At 36.7% G+C, this 23581-nt stretch overlaps 1 protein-coding gene across 1 annotated transcript; it reads left to right on the top strand.

Moving 5' to 3' along the window:
• The first annotated feature begins 11345 nt into the window (after positions 1-11345).
• On the top strand, positions 11346-22829 carry LOC140169808 (development-specific protein LVN1.2-like). The gene is made up of 6 exons (XM_072193112.1): positions 11346-11583; positions 15628-15812; positions 16698-16788; positions 18321-18509; positions 19383-19474; positions 21418-22829. The coding sequence occupies exons 4-6, from the start codon at positions 18434-18436 to the stop codon at positions 21499-21501; spliced, it is 252 nt and encodes an 83-aa protein (XP_072049213.1). The 5' UTR covers positions 11346-11583; positions 15628-15812; positions 16698-16788; positions 18321-18433; the 3' UTR covers positions 21502-22829.
• Positions 22830-23581: the final 752 nt, after the last annotated feature.

A 23581-nucleotide genomic window follows, 5' to 3' on the forward strand; every position in this document is an offset into this window, starting at 1 on the left:
AAACACTAGATAAAAAGACATCTTTGTACTACCAGAGAAGATGTGAGGAAAAGGAGATAGATCCATCTATCCTCAAACAAAATATGTGTGCTGCCGCTCATTCAAAAGTAATCACGCTATTCAGGTTTAACAATAAAATACAATAAAGGGGTTCGGACTCATGATGGGTGTGATACACAAGTTGCTGCTTAATAGTTTTAGGGAAAGGTCAGTGTCTGTATATCATCATACTATGCGTACCATGCATGCAGACCCTAACATCCAGTTATATTTCAGGAAATGACAGGAAAATGCATACAACAATAAAATAAACATGATCAACAATCATCCCTTTTCTGACAAAATCCTAAAACACCCTCCCTAAATAATTATAGTCCGTCCAACCTATCCCAGGATCATTCGCTTGAATGGATAGGTGGTTTAGATATTGAGGGGGATGTGTAGCTATTCGCCACTTGCACAGGTTCCGCCATTATGCACTATGTGGGGAGAGCCTCGAACTGGCAGCATACATGAATGGGAATTGAACCAGTCATATAACATTCTGTGTAAGGTTACGTAATTCTTCCTTTCATGTATGCTGCCAGTTCGAGGCTCTCCCGCATATAGTGCATAATGGCGGAACCGTGCAAGTGGCGAATAAAATGTAGGTTTTCCTATAGAGGGTATTCATTACTACGTCATTGATGTGATTGCTCATGCATAAAATTCCTCCACATAGGTTGTTTAGCTTAATCGGGAGAGTGACCTCTTGAAATGATGATCACAGTTATCTTTGAGTTATTACAGTGAGGCCCACGTACAATGTTCAACACAAAGTGAACAATGCTATAACTTGGAGGACAAACAAACCAACACCGCCAAATTCGACTGACATGTGTACAACGTGGGAAGCTATGGGAAATTGAACACTTGTTGTCTGATCATGCATGTGTTTATGGTTCGGGTAGCGGTTACTAAGCAACTCTCGTTCCGCTTGGGTTTATTGCATACACTCTATTATCGAGACCTACAGGTTATCTGTTACTCTTCCATACTACGGTTATTGTACATGTAGCTATATTAACATATTTGTAATAGGTCCAAAATCCAAAATAGCCACCGACAAGTACACATCGATTTCTCTTTGAAGCATCATCTGTGATTTCGGCATCTGTAAAGATACGCAAAGGCTATTTAAAATTGATCTGGGTGATCAGCTAGAGATGAGAGGGCCGTCAAAGATCTTTATTATGTTATATGATGTACTTCTATCATGTCTACTTAATAGGCCTACAACTTCTTGTTCATATTATTTTTTTTTAAATCTTTAATTAGCCTAAAAGAGAACGCACCGGTAGGGCTAATAGTAGGTGCAAGTCTAAATATGTGATATAAATGTGAGATCAGGGTAGCCAATATAAATGTGCTCTTCTGCTTTTTGGTCAGTTGCAAACTTACTGTAGGCCTAATTGTCGTTAAAACCACCAACCGCGAAATGAGGATATCGAACATAGGCCCCCATCGAGAAATATGGATATCCAACTAGGGCTACAAAGAACCATTAACCGCGAAATATGGATATCCAACTAGTTCGCCTCGCATGGCTACAAAGAACCACTTACCGCGCAATATCTTTTTACCTCAAAAAAAGAATTAATATCTACCAAAAAACGTTTCAAAACGTAAAAAGGGGCCAAGTTTAAAAATCTGGCCTGTGTGGCTTTTCACCCTTTTTTAAACTTGGTCCCATTTATGAAAGTTTCTAAAGACCCATACGAAGTCATCTTTAGGCTACTTGTTTGTTTTCTTAGTTGTCAGTGTTCATTTTGTAGAGTAAATTAATTAATGTTCGTGCTTGATTGAAGTTTTTCCGTAAAGACGTTATAATGTATTTTGATTTAAGCAAAAGTAGCAAATACTCACTTTGTTAAATTCTTCATCGTCTTGTGCGATTCTGCGCCTTATGTATCAGATGTAGGGCCTATATGTAGCAGGTTGACAGACAGTCAATTAGCTAAGTATATATAATACTCTACTACTCTTTATGAACACGCAATATAATGAAACATAAACCTTCAAATGTTTTTGATAATACATAGCCTACGTCATATTGCACCGCTTTGGAACAGTCTTAAACCTAATTGTTGCATGTAGAAATTAGGACTCATTCTTCATGTTATTACGGTACTACCTTACTGAATGGGACCAAGTTTTAAAAAGGGTGAAAAGCCACACAGGAAAGATTTTTTAAACTTGGCCCCTTTTTAAGTTTTGAAACGTTTTTTGGTAGATTGTATTTTGTTAACAAGATCAGTTGAAAATCACTACCCTAATAAACCAAGATCATATGCGCAAGAGTTTTCTGCTGTAAATGTTAATCATTCACAACTTATTTTTTGTCATGTAAGTGCGCCCTCATTTACACTATTTTGAAGGTAGCACATGACCTTTTTCGGATAAATATCACCATGAAGTCCGAAATGAAACTTTCAAGTGTACAGCCGCTAAAGAACCCGTGGTGTGAATAACCTGAGCGCGCAAATGTTTGTCATATTGAAACTTAACTGGTAAGAAAATATGGTGCAAAATTAGAATATATTCGCGCGAAGTGCGTAAAAGTTGTCATTTTAGGGATATGAGGTTACTTTGGTCAGAAACTCACATACAGACAGGCATCAACATTATAGGGGGATGATTGTATGGACCATGATCCCGTTATCAATTATGGAATTTCATCCCCATCCCATGAGATATGCGCCTATATCTGATATTCATTTTGTTAATTATTGTTTTAATTTATGCCAATACATTTATTACATGTTTGTACAGGACTTTTTCATTAATGTATTCCAGGGTAACCCTACTACCCAACATAGTACCCTGGCAACAAACCGTTGATATTAGTATACATACGGTAATATAGGTGTTTATCGGGATCAACCTAAATTTAGTGTTTAGGGCTACGGTTAGGTTAACTTTAAGGTTATAGTTAGCATTATGTAAGGGTTAGGATTAGGATTTGAGTCAGAGATAGGTTTAAGGTTGGGGTTAGGGCTTCGTTTAGCGTAAGCATTAGCGCTTATATTATACAGGTTAAGGTAAAGTTTAGGCTTAGGCTTAAGCGCTCCACAGACTCCGAGTATTAAGGTTCGTTCATACTACTACCGCAATTGCGTTGCGATGCATTGCGATGCCGTGCGATGCCGCATCGCTTTGTACTGAAAATACTGCATTGCGATATCGCAATAAAGTTAAATATATTTTAACTTGGAAATGCGACGAGTTGCGTCGAGTTGCGGCAAAAGTAATCGATACATCGGCATCGCAAAGCAACGCATCGCAAATGCGGTGGTAGTATGAACGAACCTTTAGACGTACAATATTGTGTGTAACATATCTACGTTATTTAATCTATTGCCATTCTTTTTCCAGTAATGTGTTAAGTTCTAACGAATGTTTAATAAAGAAAAATCGATAATATGTTACATATATTATCGATTTTTCGTCATCAAACATTCGTTAGAACTTAAATATTATTGGAAATAGAATGGCAATAGATTAAACAACGTAGATATGTTACATACAATATTTTACGTACAATAAAAAGTCTCAATATACTGCTTTATTGTTGGGGTTAGGGTTTATAATAATTGTATTGGGTTAGTGGACTAATTACCCTTCGGAGTATGGACATGTAACTGTTTAATCATTACCCCGGATACACAACTTGCATTTTTTACATTGAACCATCGCACAGGTAAAACGTAAAGTAAAGTTTCATTTTCACGGTTTGATTACCCTGAATAAGCCGTCAAATCATGTGAGGATTACACCAAGTTTCTGTTGAACCTTGTCTTTTCTCAAAAGCCTATAGCTGCACATTATCAATTGTAATAAACAAGTGCGTATATTAAAGGTAAAACTTCATCCTTAGTAGCTTTAGACTATGCCATAGTCGAATTTTATTAAAAATATGTTATTATTAGTCATGATGAACTCATTTCGTTGAACTCAAAATTATACTGATGTTTATCAAAATTAAAGTATTCAATAGTAAAATGGTCATAAAGAGTTAAAAATATCAGCGATTAGTGACAATAAAAGTAATTGAATGCAACATTATCTTGCATAATTATAACGGCTCACTTTAATACTGAACAATTCTGATTTTGGAATCTACCAGTTTATTGATAGCGAACCCCGAAATTTCTTGAAGCTAACAAACAGAGGGAGTAGGGTGACTGATCAGATGTGAAAATCTATCAATTGTGCACACATTAATTAAATCAGAGTTTTAAGCTTAAATACAATATCCAGAGTATGCACAATGGGCAAGTGGACTACGGGGTAGTCTATAGTACTAGTAGCTAAGTGCTGCAAGTGCATATTACCCAGAATGATGTACCAATTAAGGGCTTTGGTATAAAGTTTCGACAGTATTTTTGTGAGACATGATGAGAACACATCAGACATATTAATTGAATTCTGAATACGGGGAATGTCCTTCGGATGATATCAAATAATTTGATATTTTTGATATTGAACAGTATTCGAAGTAAAATTTCTAAATCTAATGATATTTACTTAAAGTGTTATGTAGCTACGATGAATTGAAAATTTTGACCTTTCATATTGAAAATATACATTTTTTTTAAAAGACCTAATTTTTTTTGTGTCTGTGCTTTTGGGTAAAAATCCATAACTTCAATACGAAAAGTCAAAGTTTTCAATTGATCGTCGGCTTTTCATCCCAGCTACATACACTTTAAGTACATATCATTAGATTTAGAAAGTATACTTGAATTACTTTGAGGCCTGTTAAATATCAAAAATGTTGAAAATATCAAATTTTAATAATTTGCCATTAATGTGTATTATATTGCGAATTTCAAAAAATCAAAATTATTTGATATCAGAAGGCCATTCTTCGTATTCAGAATGCAATTCGATATGTCTGATGTGTTCTAATGTCTCACAATAAATACTGTCCAAACGTTCATACCCCACCCTTTAATGTAAGAAATGTAAACAAGGTAAAGCTAATCTTGCCGATTTGTTGAACCATTAAATGAAAAAGCATACTTTGCATAGGCTTATAGGAAGATGTTTTAAAAACATTGGAGGGGGCCTGAGTTACAGGTATTGACATTACTTATTACTCATACTTTGTTTCTGATAGCAATGATTTATCTGTTTTCCTAATGCTTCGTTTTAATTTTCAAATTTTACCTAATACATGTATTATTAGGGCTCAAATTATTAGCCTACTCCCCCAGTTCCTATGCGCAAAAAAAAAGCGTTAATATAATACTTCACGAATTTACAGGATATCAATAATAGATCTTAATAATATAAATAGATACTATAGTATTACAACACTTTTAAATTAAAAATGTTATTGAAACGTTTAATATACCCTTAATCATGTTTAAAACCCGATCTTTAAAGTTCTTGAAACCTTTTTCTAACCTTTTTGCGAATATCTTTGAAAAGAATTTTACATAAACTTTGAGTCAAGTTGCACAAAGTTTATCAAAATTCCCGAGAAAATATTGCGTAGAGTTGCATCAAATTTTCTCAAAAGTTGAAGAAGTTGTTCACAATCTAACAACGTTCAGTAAACTTCGCGTAAATTTGTAAAAATTTGCGTGCCGTTTTTGGCCAAGTTCGTACATTTTTGCCGTTTATTATTAAGGGCTGGGGTATGAACGTTTGGACAGTATTTATTTTGGGACATTAGAGCACATCAGACATATCGAATTGCATTCTGAATACGAAGAATGTCATTCTGATATCAAATCATTTTGAATTTTTGAAATTCGCAATTTAATACACATTTTATGGCAAATCATTAAAAATGGATATTTTTGATATTTAACAGTACTTGAAGTAAACTTTATAAATCTGATGATTTATACTTAAAGTGTATCTTCAATATGAAAGGTCAAAATTTTCAATTGACCGTCGGCTTTTCCTCCCTGCTACATACACTTTAAGAATATATTATTAGATTTATATAATTTACTTCGAGGGCTGTTATATATCAAAAATTCGAAAAATATCAAATTTTTGTAATTTGTCATAAAATTTGTATTATATTGTGATTTTCAAAAATGAAAATTATTTGATATCAGAAAGACATGCTTCGTATTCAGAATACAATTCGATAGGTCTGAGGTGCTCTCATGTGCCACAAAAAATACTGTCGAAACGCAATAAACGCTCATTTTAGATCCCTTAACTAGACTGCAATTTTTCGCAAGTATGATGCATTCGTCACATGAACAGACGTGTAATGGGCTATTGTATTTAAAATCCACACATCCCCTGTGAAAGATTTTGGGAATATCTGCCACAGGGGGAGTATGAATTTCAAATAAAACTAGCACATTAGCCAGATCCATTTGAATTTCATACACCCTCTGAGAAAGCTTCAACCTGAATCTTCCACAGAGGGAGGGTGAGTTTCAAATGGGGCTGCCTAATGTGCTCATTCCATTTGAAATTCATACTCCTTCTATGGTAGATATTGCCAAAATCTTCCACAGGGGTATGTGGCTTTTAAATGGAATAGCCCAATATAATAATATAATTGAAGACCTGAGCGCAAGAAGACCGTAAGTCCACTTGGCCCTGAACATGTATACACTAAAGTTGCGTATAGTTTCGTATAGTTTGGCAAATGTTTTATACATGTTCAGGGGTCAAAACAAATATTTCACAACCTTTCATGATGTTTTCACCCTGGAACATGTGTTAAACATTATAAAACCCTAAGAAACTATACTTAACTTTAGTGTATACATGTTGAGGGGCCAAGTGGACTTACGGTCTTCTTGCGCTCAGGTCTTCAATTATAATATAATAATAGTGACCTTCAGAGAAAATTAGCTTTTTTGTTCTAAACTAAGTTTGACGTCACGTATGTCTTGATTCAAACTCACGTGAAATGTTGGTATTGTTCTCTATACAATAATATCCTAAACCTGTCATTGTGGTGATCACTCATCCGTATCCGTATGCTATTCATTTTTTTAAACACTTCGATGCCATTTAGAATTTCACATGGAAAAAAATCTCAAAATGTTCTACAATATTACCAATTCACTTTACCACTGCACACGTTAATACTTGGAAGTGGATGTTTCAACACGAACGCAATGCATTTTGCAAAGTTTATATTTAGTAAAAGATTAAATTCCATTTATTTTATTTTTTTGAAAAAATGTTGTTATGTCAATAACTATTCGCAGAGAATGTGTTAATCATAATATTCAGTGATTTGTGAGAGTACAAGAGTACATCGATTATGAAAAGTTATAAGGGACCGTTCACAAGCACTTGTTAGGGGGCCTGATGCAAAAAGGGGGCCCTGAAAATGTTTGACCCTCTAAGGGGGCCCTGAAAAAATTGACCAAAAATGTTCCTAAAACAATTGAGTTTATATGCTTTTCTATGGGGTTGACCCATAATTTTCATGTCAAAAAGGGGGGGGCCTGAAATTTTTGAGGTCTGTAAAGGGTGGCCCTGAACAATTTTCGCAACGAAATTTTTTTGCATCAGCCCCCCTTACAAGTGTTTGTGAACGGTCCCTTACGTGAATTGACGTCGAGCACTGAGCATGCGTGCGTTCAATTTTTGTTGCAGAAGTGATAAGTATTGTGCAGAGAACAATACCAACATTCCACGTGAGTTTGAATCAAGACGCATGAATAGTGTTATGTGCAAAAACGACGTCTTTCTTCAAGGGGGTGCACAACTCAAAACTCGACCCTAAATGGGGTAGAAAATTTCACCCCTTTAATATTGGCGTAAGATATTAGCAATTTTACCCCCTAAATGGCGTAAGACACTAACACGGACCCCAAAATGGCGTAATGTGTAATGACAATTTTCTAAATATGACACTAAATATGGGTAGGCCTACTAATAATGAGACACTGGAACTGTATACATTGATTCCTTTTCTTTGTTTTGGTTTATTACTTATGTATCTTGAGTACCATCCCCAGAAGCCTCTAGGCCTATTTCACCTTATAATAAACACCTCTGTGAATAAGTGACCTTTAACGTCGAAGACTTCTGGTTCGTATTTGTGTTCCTGCTCCCGGGGGGGGGGGGCTTAGGGGGGGGGGGCTTAGTTACAATTTCAGATTAGAAATGCTTGGTTTATCCTCTATGTTTAACAGATATATTTACCTGGGTTTGTCTTTTGTTTCAAAGTGTTTGTATGGGAGGTATGATATTAATCCCTTTTTTTATCTCAGTGAATCTCCGCCACAACGATAATTTAAAATTTAGTCACAACTGTGCTCGCACACATGGTTTTAAATTCACTGTTTTCATGATCTCTGTAATCAACTTCTTTTCAGCAGTTGCCTCCTCCCCCCCAGTAAAAACCCAAAATTACGAAAATTTCACCTTTTTGCAGTAATTTTGCGCAAAATTTGTTAATTTTGCCCCTACTGAAATTCACTTTGCCCCCTCAATACCCACCGGAAAAAATTCCTGGCGTCACCACTGCTTTTCAGTTTAAATGGGTTTTTAACAAATTCCAAAGAGCACTTCAAACATCTAGTGTTTCTTATGTAATAAGTTTTTATTTATTTATTTACCTGACTCCAGATCATAGGGAGAGATCCTGTCTCCTTCGGTATGATCTCTGTTTTGCTGTGTTGTTTTTACAGAGTTTTTAGGTTTTATATAGCCACTTAGAAAGTGACTTTTGTTACTCTTGGCTATCCCTGCCAGAGGCTCTACATGTCTTGTTCTCCTGTTTTTGCACACCGAGGGAGTCTTTTTGGATTCCTCATCATGGACTGGAGTCTTGCCTTTTAATAACTCATGTTAATTGCTGGTCAATTCTTCTCCATGAAAATGTTTAAAGCTTTTCATATTGTGCAATCATTAGGCCTATATATGTGTTTTACTGTATGTTTAATGTTTTTATCTGGCAAATAAAGTGAAATGAAATGAAAGACGGGTTGAAATTACAACCCTATAAACATCGAAGCTCACACCCTTGAAAAGTACCCATTTTCCTAAAAAGCAGGCCAAATTCGACCCTTTTTCGACGTTTCTTGTGCGTACCAAATAATATCCCAAGTGAACCCCACGAGCACTGAGCATGCGTGCGTTTTTGTTGCAAAAGTAATGAAGAATTTCATTGTGCAGAGAACAATACCAACGTTCCACGTGAGTTTGAATCGAGACGCATGAATAGTAGGCCCTACCATGCAAAAACGACGTATCTCTTGACCACTGAGCATGCGTGCGTTCAAATTTTGTTGCAGAAGTGATAAGTATTGTGCAAAGAACAATACCAACATTCCACGTGAGTTTGAATCAAGACGCATGAATATTGAAGACCGAATTAAAACCTCAGGGCATAGGTGCGGAGTGATTGGTTGCTGACCTGCGCAGTACGGCGTTTTTGGTCTGTTTGACAGGACGTCATACGCAAACTAGTCTTTTTAATTCTGTCTTCATTTATAGTAGGCTATCATGCAAAAACGATGTCTTTGTTAATGCCCGAGCGTTCAATTATCCTTGCAAAAGTGATGAAGTATTATGTAGAGAACAATACGAACATTTCACGTGAGGTTGAGTCGAGATGTGCGTAATCGTAATGCGTAATTGTAGCCAGACATAATTGGATATTCCAGTTGAATTCATACACCCCAATGAAAGACATGACTTTAAGGGTAGACGAGGTATTGATGGTCGAAGCAACCTAAAAATCGATTTTCATTATCTAGATTAATATATTATTGAAAATTAACACCTTGATGTTTTGCAAAAGTTCATTATACAAATCGTATACTTTGCAAACTTGCTTAATTGATTGTTGTTAATGAGTTATGTACGTTTTTCAAAAGTGTTGTTGTTTCAGCGCTCTTTACAACGTAACTCAAGAACCGCAGCACCTATAAAAGTATATCTGTGATATTTTAATTCTTCTACACACTCGCTATGAATTGAGCAATGCAGTTTTTGCCAAAGCTCACTACCATTCGTAAGATGCTGTGAACTACCAAATCACAACAGTTTAAAATAATTAATAACCTTAAGGTTAGCAACTACATTGTAAACTGTTGCGATTTGGAAGTTCACAGCATCTTGGGAATGGTAGTGAGCTTTGCCACAAATTGCATTGATCATTTCATAGCGAGTGTGTAGAAGAATTCAAATAATTATCACAGATAAACTTTTGTAGGTCCTGTGGTTCTTGAGTTATAAAGAGGGTTGAAAAAAAAGCGCAGTGATTTATAGTGCGCTACGCACAGGCACAAAGCCTAGACGTTGATCCACAAGCCTCAGCACACTTTACAGGTTGTCGCTGACCACTATGGCCCCACATCATTCCATAAACCATTAAACAACAATTCAGGGACTTTGCTGCTTCAAGAGCGCACACCCTAGACATTCCACAAATAACCTTCGCAGCCAGGATCAGCTCCCTGAGTTTCGTACGGGTTACAACAAGACAAATTAGCAGTGAGTTCCTTGTCCAGGGGAATTTCAAGCTAACTCAATTTTTCCACGAGAGCGTAATAGGCACCGCCAGGGTTCGAACCCGCAACCTCTCGCACCATAGTCGAACGTCTTATCGATTGAGCTAACTTGACTGCTGAAAGAATAACACTGTTGTAAAACGTACATAACTCATTAACACTCAGAACGGTGGTCAACCGATATCTATTTTTGTGCAAGGCTCACTCAGTCATTTAATGAGGCAATACAAACGATCGAATTTGGTGTTGAAATGAGCAACATTTTGAGTTACACCTTTTCAATGTAAAATTAATTTTCTCGGCCAAACGAAAAGCAATAAGTTTTATTTTTTCAGTAAATGTCAGAAGAAAACTATACTGTTTGGTACTGTTATATTTGTTCAAACCTTGGTGTTAAACTTAGGTGTGAAATTTAGGCTTCTAGTGTAAGATTTTCGATTTTCAAGTTGCCCCGCGAGCTTTTTGGGGGTCAACGTTTTTGCTTTTCAAAGAAACATAATTCGCTAACGAAAGATATTTCCCAACTTTCTAAAGCACATTATATGAAGCTATTATGTCATAGTTTTGTTTGTAAAATGAACTTTTGTAAAACATCAAATTGTCATTTTTCAATAATAGGCTATATTGATTTAAATTTTTTGTTTTTGTTTTTGTTTTTGCTTCGACCAACAATACTTATTCTACCTTAAACTTCCACAGGGAGAAGTTCCGGTACCTGAATGGGTGAGTTTATTTGAAATCATAGGGGTGTGTTATTTCAACTGGAATAGCCCAATTAGACCAGATCGGGACAACTGTTGCGTGACCTCTTCGAGCGATTTGTCATATATAGGCCTACACTGCAGTCCTTTTTATTCATTGCAGTTATTAACTCCGATAACCAAATACATAGCTTGATTATCTCAGGTGCAATTAGATCAACTAAATACTACTGAAGCCATCATGGATCACCGTGTTGCTATGTTAGCATGCATTATGGTATTGCTACCTGCCATTATTGCACAAACCACTGAGGACCCGAGTAACATCACCCAGGAAACTCCCGTGAAATGTTGCATTCCTGCAAGCCAGTTTACCATCAGCAAATGTAAGAACTTATTGTTATTCGTACTTTTCGATCTGTAAAATTTTTGTGTTCTTTTTTCTTTTCATTTTTTTTTTTTTATTATTATTTTTTTGTTCAGTAATTTACAGCAGTTAAATTTTAGATAAAACGAGTACTTCGTGATTCTGACATTCTCTTGTTATAGTAGGCCTATGTTTCAGTAGATCAACGAAAAAGCTTAATTCCTTAATTTTGCGTAATCATGTGTAAGTTACATTGTCTCAGATAATTGTGTTGTATTTTCGTTCTGTTAAGGTTAGCAACTGTAAAGTACTACTTTAAACTGTTGTGATTTGGTAGTTTACAGCAGTAGTGAGCTTTGGCAAAATTTGCATACTTTTGTAGGCCATGTGGTTCTTGAGTTATGTTGTAAAGAGGGGTGAAACAACAATACAAACGTACATTAACATCAATAAATCACGCAATAAATCAAGCAAGTTTTCAAATTATATGATTTGTAGAGTGAAATTTTGCAAAACTTCAAAGTGTTATTTTTCAATAATATATTGATTTTGATAACAAAAATCGGTTTTTGGCTGCTCCGGCCAACAATGCATCGTTTGCCCTTAAGGGATCTGGGAATGAGCGTTTTGAGCGTTTCGACAGTATCTTTTGTGGGACATGAGAGCACATCAGACATGTCGAATTGCATTCTGAATACGAAGAATGTCTTTCTGATATTAAATAATTTTCATTTATTGAAATTCACGATATAATACAAATGTTATTAAAATTTGATATTTTTCACATTTTTGATATATATCAGTGCTCGAAGTAAACTTTATAAATCTAATGATATATTTTTAAAGTGTATGTAGCTGGGAGGAAAAGCCGATTTTTCCCCAAAAAGACCTATTTTTTGTGTTTTGGGGAAAAAATCCATATCTTCAATATGAAAGGTCAAAATTTTCAATTGATGGTCGGCTTTTCATCCCACCTACATACACCTTAAGTATAAATTATCAGATTTATAAAGTTTACTTCGAGTACTGTTAAATATCAAAGATGTCAATTTTTAGTCATTTGCCAATAAATTTCAAAAAATCAAAATTATTTAGAATGCAATTCGATATGTCTGATATGCTCTAATGTCCCACAATAAATACTGTCCAAACGTTCATACCCCATCCCTCAGAACATTATAAATTTGACGATATTTTTGGTAATGATGTGCAAGAGATAATTTGCACATAAAGATTTTTCAGGCAGAGGTTTCCACGGTATAAAAATCTCGACTTTTTTTGAGAGGGTGGGGATGAGGCTGAGGATCACAAAATTCTCCTTTAAAGATATTTAAGGACTAATTTTAGATTTGACCCTCAGTACAAACCCACATTCACAGTTTCGATGTAGAGATTATTTTTGTTCGTGTACGTCCGGAGTTTGGAAAGTTTACTGTATACATGGTATAGGTGTGTTGAATGGAAGACAAATCGGGTGCGAGGTGACTTTGCATATGTGTTTTAAAAGTGTCGTAGCCAAGGAGTGGTAGGTGGAATTAAGCCGTCTTGATTCCCTCTTCCCTACCCCAGGAGTGTAGCCTGTTCTCTTAATTAATATGGGTCAGGGTTAGGAGGAGGCGCAAAATCAAATTTCGGTCCGAAGTTTAAGGAATCGGATAGCAACGTTTGTGGGGCCTTAGAGCATATCAGACACACCAAATTCCATTCTGAATACGAGTAAGGTCCTTCTGATATCAAATAATTTTTACCCCGTCATATCTGTGGGTGAGCAGTGAAGAAAGGGGCATAGCGAAAAGCGAACGAAGTGAGGTTGGTGGATTATTAGTGGAATATCTTGCATCATCATAGGAATCAGAGTACAGCACAGAGCCTGTATTTAAAATCTAGGCCTATGGCCTGTGCTATTCCCGGGGTGGGGGCACTCAACACAAATGATCATACGGGTATGCTCCCCCGGAAAGACCCCCCTTTTTGGGTTTCGCAGTTCCGAAAGACCCCCTATATTTGACCAAAATAATGCTCCGAAAGACCCTTGATTTTGATAATTTCAGCTCTAAAATACCCAAAAATTGCTCATTTCTCATATTTCTTGTATTTTCAGGCGATTTTCAACCAAGAAGCCAAGAAAGACCCTTGATTTTGACTTTTTGCAGCTCCAAAAGACCCCATTTTACTTGTTCGCAGCTCCGAAAGACCCCCTTTTACCGGTACGCCGTCAGCTCCCAAAGACCCACCGCCTCAAAATTCCGGAGGAGCATACCCACCAAAAATTGTTGATGTGCCCCCCCCCGGGTGCTATTTGAATTCTAGTGACGTTTCCGTGGTAGAACTCACTCTCACTTTGGAGGTGACGCGTATGTAGGGCTGTTCAGACCATCTTTTTCAGCGTCGCTGTCACCCAAATACCCCATATTTGTTTACGAACACATTCTCTGTCACCCGGAGCCCACCCACCCTATTTTTTCATTTAATCATCTGTCACCCAAAGACCCTTATTTTTCAATTTGAACAGCAACTTTCATTTATCACTGATTTTGTTACTTAGGCCTATTTTGAAGGAAAAAAAACATGAAGCCATTTAGACTAGAAATTCAATGTTTGAGGATTCTGTGCATGTGGCACTGTTTCGACTCTCACCCAAAGGTTCCTTTTAAAAAAAGGTAATGTTTTCACCCAATGAGTCATGACCCCATATTTTTTTTACATTTTGCTCTCACCGAAAGCCAAAAATCATGCTCTCATCCAATGACCCCATATTTTTACACTTTGCTCTCACCGAATGCCCCTTACTGTGAAAGGGTCAGCCCTACACCTATATCCATTTCATATTGAAGTGCCCCCTTCGGGGATGGTAGATCATTCCAGCAATATCATAATGTGCCTCAGTCGTTTGTAGCCTAAACCATTAAGTTTGGCCATTATTTCCCCCGGTATTTCGCATTTGGAAATATTATTTCATTGTGCGTTAAAATAATGTTGAAGAAATTAATCATTAAACGAGAGACAGTTTGAAAAGTTTCCATTAAAGTTGAGCAAGACAAATGCTAACTCAAATAGGCCTATCACTACACAGCGCCATGTACTGTACTAATTTCATAATCATTATACTGTAACCAGCTGAATGGTCTGGCAAATAATAGTAGGCCTACGACAGAGTGCGACATTATTAACATAGTTTTGCCCAGGTGGTGGCGGATGCGATATCGCCATTTTTGACGTCGCCATTGAAACATAATCATGAAATCTTCACAAACAATTCTAAATTTGTTAAGTGGCGTCAAAACAAAATTATCTTACTCTCCCGGTCCCCGCACTCCGTGCATCCGCGGGTATTCATGCTCGTCGAAAATTTCGCGAAATAAGGGGTGTATTCAGATGAAGAAACGCGATTCGCGAAGGGGGTGTTTTTTTCAAACCACGTGTTCGCGAAATTGAAAAAAAAAGGGTATTTCCATCGCGCATCGAGCAGCCGACGCGTTTCTGCCAGAAAAGAGTATATTAGAAATATCATTCGCGTTTTAGCGAAAATAGGGTATTGTCGAAGGGCAAATAATTCGCGAAATCGCTAAAAAAGGGGTCAATTTTTTCCCTAAAACTTCGCGAAATGAGATTCAAAAGGGGTGTTTTAAAGTTCACCGACAAGCATGAATACCCGCGGATGCACGGAGTGCGGGGACCGGGCTTACTCTAAACCCGTTGGGATACGACAAGTACCTCACTGTAAGTATGTTGTTTTTCAATTTATAACTGCTAACCGTCTATTTCGAATGGGGTTTTCATCAGCCTTGTATTTTCGCCAGCCTCAAACGTCACGTGTCGCGTGTCCTATATTACCGCCTGCTTTTGCCTGGTTTTAGCATTTTGGTAGATTGCCGGGCATTTTGCACAAACGAGAATAGCTAGCTGAGTCGCTTTTTATTGAATTCAAGTCCTGAATGAAGGTGCGACTGCGAAGAATTATATATAATTTCAATTTGATATATATAAATTATTTGTGTGCAGTAATATGATTACAGGCGAAAGACAGATTACTGGGTTTTTCTCCTCTCCTGAAATATTCCAGCTTCTTCATCTGGAGTAGTCCGTCTAGATGGTCCGACAGAATAACGAAATTCTCCGATCGCCGTTCTGGAAGAGGCTCATGAGGCACACGACTATGTCAATAGCCGGTTTGCTGCCTATATTATCAGACGATTCATCAATGGCTACCCCGAACAACATCTCCGAATAATAGAAGATATTGAAGAGGTCAGTCTAGGTCGCATCCCGTACCCATGATAGTAAAAACTACAGGCATCCTTTTATGGTGGTCCATGAGCCACTATACTTGGGTTTTGCCTGGCTTCGGCCGAATCTTATAAATAAATAAGAAAATAAAAAAATGTGGGGTATTATGTAAGGGATGAAATCAAAACTCCGTCCGGCGGTTCCGTCCGGTTCCGTCCAGTTGCCATTATTTAGAACAATAGTAACCGGACGGAACCGCCGGTCAACCGCCGGTCGAGTTTTGATTTCATCCCTAAAGGGACTAATAAAATGGTACAATTGCATCATATTTCATGTGTTTAGGTTCAATACCAGAAGCACTTTAAGGCCACATGTCACTAGAGAAATTTGCATTTAAAACCGCAAACTCACATGAAAACTCTTATTTATTTATTTTTTGTGTGTGCGAAATCGTCTAAAAATTTCTAAAATCACAGAAGTTTGTGTAAAACGTTTTGACAATTGCCAAAAATCGCAGGAAATGTTTCAAACTTCGCAAGGAAAAAGACAAATCACAATAATTACAAATAAATTTAATTTAAAATTATTTCAAATTCGTTAAAATAACAACAAACATTTTAAAAAAAATTGATGGCGAGTTCCAATTTTTCCCGAGTGACATGGGGTCTACTTGAGTTGGTACGTTATGTCCGAATAATACAAGCGCATACAAAATTAGACTATGTCATAGTCGGGTTTTGCTAAATAAGAAATACACTATAATTAAAAACAAAATCATAATGAACGTATTCAGTTGAATCGAAACAATTAATTTTCATATACAAGAAAAAATATTCAATAAATGGTCATAATGATCATTATATATTAATTTTTATAACTTTCTGTTTACAAATCACTCTGCAACAGGAAACTGTTTTGATCATCTTCCCCTATGAGGAGAAGTGTGTGAAGAGGAGAGCCGCTGACTATCCATTCCGTGCTGATCGCTGTATAAAAGGTAAGAGGGCAACACGTTGATGATGAGACGTATAACCAAGGATTCTCGAGTACTAATATACTATAGGATAAGCCACCAGGGCTGTCAACTCTCACGCATTGGCCGTGAGTCTCACGCATTGGGTCACTTTCTCACGGTCTCACGCCAAGGTAGTTTAATCTCACGCCTAGGTAGTAAATCTCACGCAAAAAGCTGGAAAATGAGTAAAATCTCACGCATCGTCATGAATAATTTGTTGCTCCTACCCCCCCCTTTTCACATTCTCGAGCGCGGTGGCTCCATACAAAATGAACATTGGAGTCGGCAAATTGCCGGTACGCCTCTGTCTCACGCCAAGCAATTCCAAAAAGTTGACAGCCCTGTAAGCCACTCGTTTGCGCAAATGAAGTCAGTCATTCAGCCTATGCGCCTTCATGCATGTGATGGCATAGCTGTGCAGGAGTGTATCACCTGTGGAAGAGATGATGCATGTTTACGTCATCATTTCAAAAAAAATTAAATGGCGAAAAACGGCGAACATTTGGTCGAATCTTTCCATTACTATCATATCGTGAAAAACCAAATAGCTGAGCTAATAATTGGCAGTCGATGTGCGCCATCTTGGAAAATAGCTCGAAATAGACTTCCTCGACAGTCGTTCAAGATTAGAACTGAGATCTGGAACTAAATTAACCAATCAAATCTTGCGCACTTAAATGACCTAGCAACTGTCAATCAAATGCAGGATAAGTCCTTTTGAACAATAAAGCAGTCTTGCGCATCATATCAGTTCACAAGTACGTAAGATTTAGGCTACGCACTCAAATGCATAGCAACCGGCATAGCAACCGTCACTCAAACTGCCGGCGAAGTGACTTCATTTTTTATACAGGGATTGAATACGAGTGTCACGGCCCTGGTATAACGTTAACACTTTTTAACACTTTTAAGTGTTATTATGTTAAAAATCACATGTTGTAAAAAAAACCTCAAATGACCTTTAACCCGATTTTTATTATTGTGCCCGGGCAAGATTCAATTAAAATCGGACAAAGTACGACAGAGCTACATTATCATGATTATTAAAACAATAATGAGAATATGTATTGATAAACAATATTTTAACTGAGAAGAACCCAGCAAACACAAACAGGTTATATTTTGGGTTTTGGTTTAGATGTCGGCTTATATAAAGGTCATGCAAACTTTTGTTAAGCTTTTTTATGAAAATGCATTACAACAATGTTTTAAAAATGTTTTTAAAATGTTATTGTAAAATATTTTTCGTAAACATTCAATGCCAAACATTTTGTCAACAGTTACATAAAATTATGTTAGAATATTTGCATTTGATTATCAAAAAATGTTTTTGAATGTTATGAAACATTTTATACCCTTTATATGCCTTTATATAACCCGACATTGAAACGTTTTCTGGCAACCTTTTCTAACCTTTTGCGGATGATGTCGAAAACGTTTTATGTTTGCTGGGAAGATGCTAAAATCACGACATGCCCCTTTAACCATGACAATCGCTGCTCTCATTCACACAGGATACGCGGATTTTTTGGGAACTTCTTACATCGATGACAAAGCCCTCTATGCGAATACATGGGCAATATTTATTCCTGACGAACCACAATTTCCTACCAATGGGTATCTTTCGATGACTGTTGGGCGAGACTCGTGTATTCCGCATGGCTCGGTGTTTGCCGGAGTGTCTGTTGGATGGGAATTGAAACGTAAGTTTGTTTTTGTTTGTTTGTCTGTTTGTTTGTTTTTGTTTGTTTGTTTTTGTTTGTTTGTTTAATACCATAGAAAAAGGTTTGGAAAGACAGTGGTCCGATCAACAACCTAGCAAGACGGAAGCGCTTCACACCATGAACAAATACAAGCATAATTCAAATCATCAGCAGTGGCGTACTGAGCCAGTGGGTGAGGCGTACACGACGGTCCCCGAAAAAAAAAAGTGTTTTAGTCTACCGCAGGGGAAAGCGCACTGGACAATCGGTAGGCCTAAACACGAAATTTTGCATTGCTGACCCCAATTTTTTTTCGGGGACCGTCGTGTACGCCTCACCCACTGGCTTAGTGCGCCACTGCTGAACGCTCTATAATTTAAATTATGATCGTATTTGTTCATCATTTATATATATTCAATATATATATCAAAGTACGCCCTCTCCTTTTGTGTCCGCCATATTTCAAAAAGGCTTATATTGAACGCTAAAATTCAGAAACCGCTCTGTGTATTTGGTTGATTATTAATGTTATATAATCTACATTACCAGTCGTTCTCCATGGACTCGGGGAGGGTATAAGCCCATCTGAGCCCACCCATAATATTCAACTATTGTCTCCGCCATATTGACGCCAGTGTGTGGGTTTCTGATCAAATCAACCTCATATTTGGTGATTTTAGCCTAACAAGTGCCAATATTTATGCTCTTCGTGCGAATTTGTTCCACTTTTGCATTATATTTCATCACTTTATTTTAATATGGCAACATTTCAAGCGATGGACTTAATCTGTCGCTAAAAGGGGCTGGATTCATTATTTGACTTCAATGACAACAAGCTACTAATGATTTCCTTTTGATGTATTTTTTGAATAGAGCATATCGTGTCTACTTCAGGATATTACAACTATGAGGAAGGAATCGCCGACCCTGACGCATACTTTGCTGTGCCTGACTACTGCGAAGAGGTAAAATTCAAAGATTAATTCATTGTTGGTCATTTTTAAATTAACCTTACAGTTTATATCGAAAGGATTGGTAGTAGGCTATGCCTGCGCATATAATACATTATAGGGCCTACCAACCAACTTATTCCCATAGTATCTGAAATCCTCCTGCGATCTCCTGTATCAATCCAGCCAGCTTAAATTATATATCATGTCCCACAAAAAATACTGTCCATGCATTCATACCCCAGCCCTTAACACCAGTGTTTGCAAAATATACATTACCAAGCATTATTGGGGTTTTTTTCTGACATTTACCGAAGAAATTAATTGTTTTTTCCTTTCATTTGACCGAGAAAATGAATTATGAAGTGAAAAGGTCTAACTAAAAATTTTACTAATTTCAACACCGAATTCGATCAGTGCCTAATTAAATGACTGAGTGGGTCTTGTGTAACAATAGCCATCGACAGACAATCGTTCTGAGTGCAAATTCACGAGGAAAAAACGAATAATTTAATGGGAGCATATTTCCTTCCATGGATACTGAAGTCAATAGTAATTTTGGTGCAACTTTCAAATCTTGGGTTACTTTCATTTAAATGTAAACACTGCATACACTATATTGGGAACATTACAACAAATGAGGTATCATAATAGGCAAAAATAAATTAAACTTCTAGTGCTTTATATACAAATACACCAGGCACAAAAAGAAACTCGTCAGTTATATTCATCCTTGCTGTTCAATAACTTGATAATTTTGGATTATTCTGAAATATATATTTTGTTAATTAAACTTTGCTTTCTCATGTGACACCCTGTTCGTGAAAAACGAACAAGAATTGCCAAGATATGCGCCTCCAAAGCCTCAAACCCCCGGGGGGGGGGGGTACTCAGTACAAATGACCATACGGGGACGTGCCGCAAACATGGGTAGCATTTTCAGCCTTCTGGTATATCAATGACCCCTTTTTCAAAGCCTATTTTGGTATATGAATGGGTCCTTTTTCAAAATTTTCTCAATTTTTTCGAAAACAGCCCAATTTTTCCCAAGGAAAATTTGTAAAAATTAAGACAATTTTGGATAAATTCGGCCAAAAAATTTGACTTTTGGTATATCAATGGGTCTAAATTTCTTGAAAAATTGGTATATTTATGGGTCTACTTCCAAAATCTCAGCGGCACGTCCCTACCAAAACCAAACTTGAGTACCCCCAGGCTCAAACCCCAAAATCAAAAGTTGTATTTTCAACGATGTACAATGGGAAGCATGCATCGTTGTATTGCACACAAGCACGGGCTAATCAATAAAGCACACAGTGTAACAGGCACAATTGAATCGTTAAAATTGCAACTTTTCATTTTGGGGTTTGAGAGTTTGGAGGCGCATATCTTGGTCAATCCTTGCTCAATGTTCACGAACAGGGTGTCAAATGAGAACGAAAAGTCCAATTAACAAAATGTATATTTCAGAATAATCCAAAATTATCAAGTTATTGAACAGGAAGGATGAATATAACTGACGAGTTTCTTTTTGTCCCGGCCTTTTGTGCCTGGTGTATAGCATACGATACCAGTTTGGGATTTATTGAGGGCGGGCAAGTTACATACTGATACAGATAGGGGCACCACCTTTGAAGCTGCAGGAGTAGGCCTACTTTTTTATACGTCCCTTTTCATTCTTCGTTTCTTTTTTCTTACCGTCTTTTAATCATTGATTTATTGGTTGATCGATTGATTGAGTGGTTGATTGACTGATTCAATCATTCTTTCGTTCATTCGTTCATCCATCCCTTTATTGATCGATTGATTCACCTATTCATTGGTTGATTCATTGATATATATTGATTGATTGATTGATTGATTGATTGATTGATTGATTGATTGATTGATTGATTGTTGGATTCTTGCATTGATTCATTGATCTGATTTATTTATTTATAATACTCTTTTCCTTACAGAAACCACGCAAGAATGGCGGGGCGGGACGGCCCGAAGGACGGCCTGATGCAGAACGTCCAAGCAAAGGAAGGAAAACAGATTAGGCCTTTGATAGGTGTGAGTGGGGATTGCTGTAAAGAAATATATAGTAAGAACCACAGTGGCGTAGCCAGGGGCAGATGGATAAAATGGGGACGGCAAAGAGTAAAGTATCCTTTAAAACGACTAAAATGGGACACAAAATAATTTGGATGGGGACGAAAATTTGGATTTACCCACTCCGAGCACACCAAAATACAGAAGAACCGAAACTTGGCAGTGAAACACGGGTGCCAACTGCAGGAGACAAGCTCAAAATTGTCTTTAAATTTCACAAAATTTAGAATTTTTACATTTTCATGGCCATATATCTGGAAACATCGTGAAAAGTGTTTTAAAATGAATACACGCAAGCCCAGTATTGGTTCAGTGGTTTTTAAGATAGCTCTTGATATTTTGAGACTTTGACTTTGTATACATGTATGTTGGATCATGTGGCCAGTACGCAGAGCATTAATTATTTTAGATGTGAATAGGATAATGGGCTATTCCAGAAAATAAGTGCACGCCCCCTATAGAGGAGTAACTTTTCAATAAACGAAATGAGTCTGGATTTCCAAGTTTGCGTTTTGAAAATGACTGGAATTCCAGTAGCCAATGTTACTGAGAAAAGCCTGGAAATGCAATGAAACGAATGAAAAATAACGGAATTGTCCCAAATTGAGGAGTTCCGATTTTAAACTCATTTCTGTTGGATTTTTTCGCCTTTGGACACTTTAAAAGTCTGGATTTCCAGCAATCACGACTGGACAAAAGCTCGGAAATCCGAACGCCTCTTTAGGGGGTGTGCATCTTTTTTCTGGAATAGCCCAATTTCAAAATATCCCTTCATTCATGTTTTATATATCCAACAAAATTAATACAAAAATGTGATGCGATCAAGCAAAATCAGTCGGAACTCAGAAATATTGATTTTGAGATATAACCACACAAAGGAAGTATTTCTCTTGATTGCTCATATCTTTGGAACTGGCTGTTCAATTTCAATGGGGTTTTCTGCAAAATCCAGATTTGTAAATGTTTTTTACTATCTTATAAGAAACTGAAAATTTATTATTGCCGATTTCCGACTGATTTTGCTTGATAACATCACAAATGTTCTTAAAACGTTTATTCAAAACTTTGTAAGACCATTTAAATATCGGGTTATATAAAGGTCATGAAAACGTTTTTAAGATGTTATTGTAAAACATTTTTGGGCAAACATTTTGGAAAAATATATGTTGTCAACACTTAACATTTTGTCTAGAATGTTTTGCAGCAAGTTTTTATACCGTTTATATAACCCGACATTTAAACGTTTTCTATAAAATGTTTTGTTTTTGCTGGGAAATACTAGTTTTGTATACGTGTATTCTTTATAAACCATATATATTTTTGAAAATTCTGAAGAAAAAAGAATTGTTAAAAATCGGGAAAGGTATGTACAGTTTATATGATGATACGAAATGTTTCTTTTGTCCCTCCCCCTCCACCAAGAAAGCTGGCTACGCCCTTGAACTACGCGAACTCTTTTATTACTGTTAAACGTGTTACAAAAGATGGCTCAGTAGGACGAGTGTTAAATGAGTGTTAAAGTTGTAACATGTGGACACGTTAATAAAGTGTTAAATATTACAACAAGGAATTATTAATAAAGGTGTGAAGTGCTAAAAAAAAGGGTTGCTCAAGTAGTGTTAATACATGTGTTAGGTGTTATGTGTTAAGTGTTATATTATGGAGTTATGTGTTGCTCAATGTATACAAGCTGATTCAAAAAGAAGTATGTTTGACGAACTTTAGCTACAGATCTATTCTGGATCTATAAGGAATCCGCTGTACATGAAAATGTTATGGGAAAGGGCAGAAAAAAAAGAATCTTTTATTTGCTCATAGCAAACCCGAGTTGCATCCATTTGAATAAAAACACTCATTTTAGTAGCTGCACACGGCTAGTCAATTTTCATCAATTGAAAGTGTTAACAGGATTTATTGTTTATACGCTTCTGGAAGATAAGTAGACTTACTATGCCTACCGATAACTTTAAATGAATTCAATTGAAAGTAAATATTGAATCCGTCGTGCCTCTTGAACTGTTACGTTTT

Source organism: Amphiura filiformis, chromosome 14, assembly GCF_039555335.1.
Source record: "Amphiura filiformis chromosome 14, Afil_fr2py, whole genome shotgun sequence".
NCBI lineage: Eukaryota > Metazoa > Echinodermata > Ophiuroidea > Amphilepidida > Amphiuridae > Amphiura > Amphiura filiformis.

Coding starts and splice junctions, on each gene's coding strand:
- LOC140169808 (XM_072193112.1), top strand. CDS start 18,434: ATGACTGTTGGGCGAGACTCGTGTATTCCGCATGGCTCGGTGTTTGCC. Junction 18,510..19,382: donor TGTTGGATGGGAATTGAAAC/GTAAGTTTGTTT, acceptor TTTTTTGAATAG/AGCATATCGTGTCTACTTCA. Junction 19,475..21,417: donor TGCCTGACTACTGCGAAGAG/GTAAAATTCAAA, acceptor TTTTCCTTACAG/AAACCACGCAAGAATGGCGG.